The following is a 2,608-nucleotide window of genomic DNA, read 5'->3' as shown; positions in this document are numbered from 1 at the left end:
AATTTTAATAAAAATATTGTTATAATAATTATATAAAAATTTAATTTAATTTAAATTTGAAAAGTAAAAAAAATATTTAATTTAAAAAAATAAAAATAAAATTAAATAAAAATAATAAATACAAAGAATAAATTAAAATTTTAAAAATTATAAACGTGAGATATTTCACGTTATTAATATAATACTAACAAAAAAACTTAATTATTTCATATTTACAGAAATAAATATTCAATTAATAACAATCTAAAATAGACATACTTAAATTTTTTTTATTATAAAAGAACCAACTGAATATTTAAATTTATAAATATTTATTTAGAACATGTAAAAAAATATGTTTTTATAATTGTATTAATGCATTTCAACATAGTTTCAAATAAAAATTTTAATATGACTAAAACAATTTTATATATATATATATATATATATATATATATCAGTCATATAAGTATTCTTGATTGGATTCTATTAAAATGTTTGTTATAATATGTAAGAAAATTTTTCATATTTTGAGTTAATGTGGTTTACATTTTTTTTTAATCAAGTGAAATAATTTTATTTACTTACTATTGTATCTAAGAAAAGTTATATGATTAATATACAATTGATATTGTAGTTAGTAAATGACGTCTAAATTTTATTGTTATTATGTTAAATTATCAAGAATTAATTTTGATCACTAATAGTATTAAAATTAAATAATGATAAAATAATTAAAAATATATATAAAAGAATATAATAAAAAAAACTCCAACCTTTAATATATATTTCTTCTTCTTCTTGATTTTTTGACTTTAAAGGCTTTCTGTTGCCGGCAAGGAACAGTTGGATTGGATAATCCTTACATTGCCATCATCACACATGGCGTTTTCAGATCTCTAATCAAACTTAGCAAACGCTCATTAATTAATAATTGACACTGCCTAATAACTTGTACAGCACAGATCAATCATTCAATACCAATGCCAAGGTAAAAGATTTAGATATTTGAAGTCTTTCAAGATTTTTCCTTGCTATTCCCTGTTACATAAAAACAATAAATTCCTCAACACCTTCGTTTCCACATATAACTGAGAAGTGAAACACCAATTCTCTATACCTAGCTATTCAGACAAACATTCTTATTCAACACATCAAGCAATACATAATCGATAAGCATGTACGATAGCAAGTCCTTACACAAGGAACGAGGTAGCGCTAAATGTTTCGTATGCATTCTCGCTTCCTTCGTCATCTTATGTGCACTTCTACTGGTTTTGGCCTCTATAACACGTGTGAGGGAGCCACGTGTCAAAATAAGGTCAGCTACGTCTAACCAAATCACTCACAACGCTTCACCATCGTCACCTTCCTTCAACGCCACCATCATCATCTTTATCAGCATCGACAACCCCAATTTCGATGTCTTCGCTTACGAGAATTGCAGTGTGAGTGTGCTCTATGCGGGTGTGAAGATTGGTGATAGACCAATCAACGGTGACAAAGTGAGTATCAGAAAAACCAAAGAAATTAATGTTACAGTTGATTTGAGGTCCGGTGATCAGGTACCCGTTACTGCCAATTTTTCCGGTGACATCAATTCAGGGAGGTTGAATCTCACCAGCTACGCCAAATTTACTGGCACAGTTCGTTTTCTCAAAATTATGAATGTCAAAAAGAGCATCCAAATGGCTTGTGCTATGAAGCTCAACTTCACCTCTCTCGTACTTCAGAATATTCAATGCCAATAGTAACATTTCTTCCTGGTTTCTCACAGTTTGCACTTTTTTCTTTGCTTTCCTTTTCATTTCATTGTCTTAATTAAGTGCACTTATCTCTTTTTTTTTAATTATCTTATTTGTAATATTTTTATATAGAATTTTATTTTATCAATGTAGTTTATTTTTTTAACGATATAGAAATTTGGCCCTGTATTAAAAGTTTCAATTAAACTTCTCTATTTTTACATTATCATTGATTTATTTGTTTTTATTAAACTGTTTAATAATGTTATTTATATTCATTCACGTAAGACATCAAATAGACATTAATTTTAAAGCAAAAACAATTGATTCAAAATTTTAATAATATAGATATCAAATTAAATAAATTATATAAATACAGATGTTAGAGAAATAAATCAGCCTTAATCTTTTTAAATAAAATATCTTTAATGAAAATAAAAATAATGTATTCCTATAAAGTCAATAATTTATTTTTAATTGATTATTGTCTCTCTCCATTTAATGTGACAATATAGCCTGACTGCGTCAACTTTTTTTTTTTTTCATTTTCAGATGTATTCTAAACTAATTAATTTAAAAGTTCAACTTTTTTTTAAATACTAAAAATCTTCATAGAATTGTATACATAAGCACGCTGTGAGTTTAGTTTAATTAGTCCTCTACTGAGTTTGATAATTTTATAAATATATTTAACTTAAATTTTACAATTAGATTTCACAAGAAAATCTAGTTAAAAGTCATGAATTTTTTTTGTGAGAAAAAGTTGATATATTATTAAAAACTCTAAGCAACAATGAGTACTAAAATTAAAGAAATAAGTACAAAAGAAGGCTTATAACAGTTCATGTACATAATGTTCATAATAAGCTTTACATTGTACAGAG

General features: G+C 25.5%; 1 protein-coding gene across 1 annotated transcript; it reads left to right on the top strand.

Annotated features, from left to right (window-relative positions):
- Positions 1-796: 796 nt before the first annotated feature.
- LOC124834587 (Late embryogenesis abundant (LEA) hydroxyproline-rich glycoprotein family) lies at positions 797-1,876 on the top strand. The gene has a single exon (XM_047309304.2). It carries the CDS (start codon positions 1,158-1,160, stop codon positions 1,728-1,730), a length of 573 nt encoding a protein of 190 aa, XP_047165260.1. The 5' UTR covers positions 797-1,157; the 3' UTR covers positions 1,731-1,876.
- The last annotated feature ends 732 nt before the right edge of the window (positions 1,877-2,608 follow it).

Source organism: Vigna umbellata, chromosome 10 (genome assembly GCF_029865625.1).
Source record: "Vigna umbellata cultivar VRB3 chromosome 10, Vumbellata_1.0, whole genome shotgun sequence".
Classification (NCBI taxonomy): domain Eukaryota; kingdom Viridiplantae; phylum Streptophyta; class Magnoliopsida; order Fabales; family Fabaceae; genus Vigna; species Vigna umbellata.
This window is presented reverse-complemented; position numbering and strand designations above follow the sequence as displayed.

Coding starts and splice junctions, on each gene's coding strand:
- LOC124834587 (XM_047309304.2), top strand. CDS start 1,158: ATGTACGATAGCAAGTCCTTACACAAGGAACGAGGTAGCGCTAAATGT.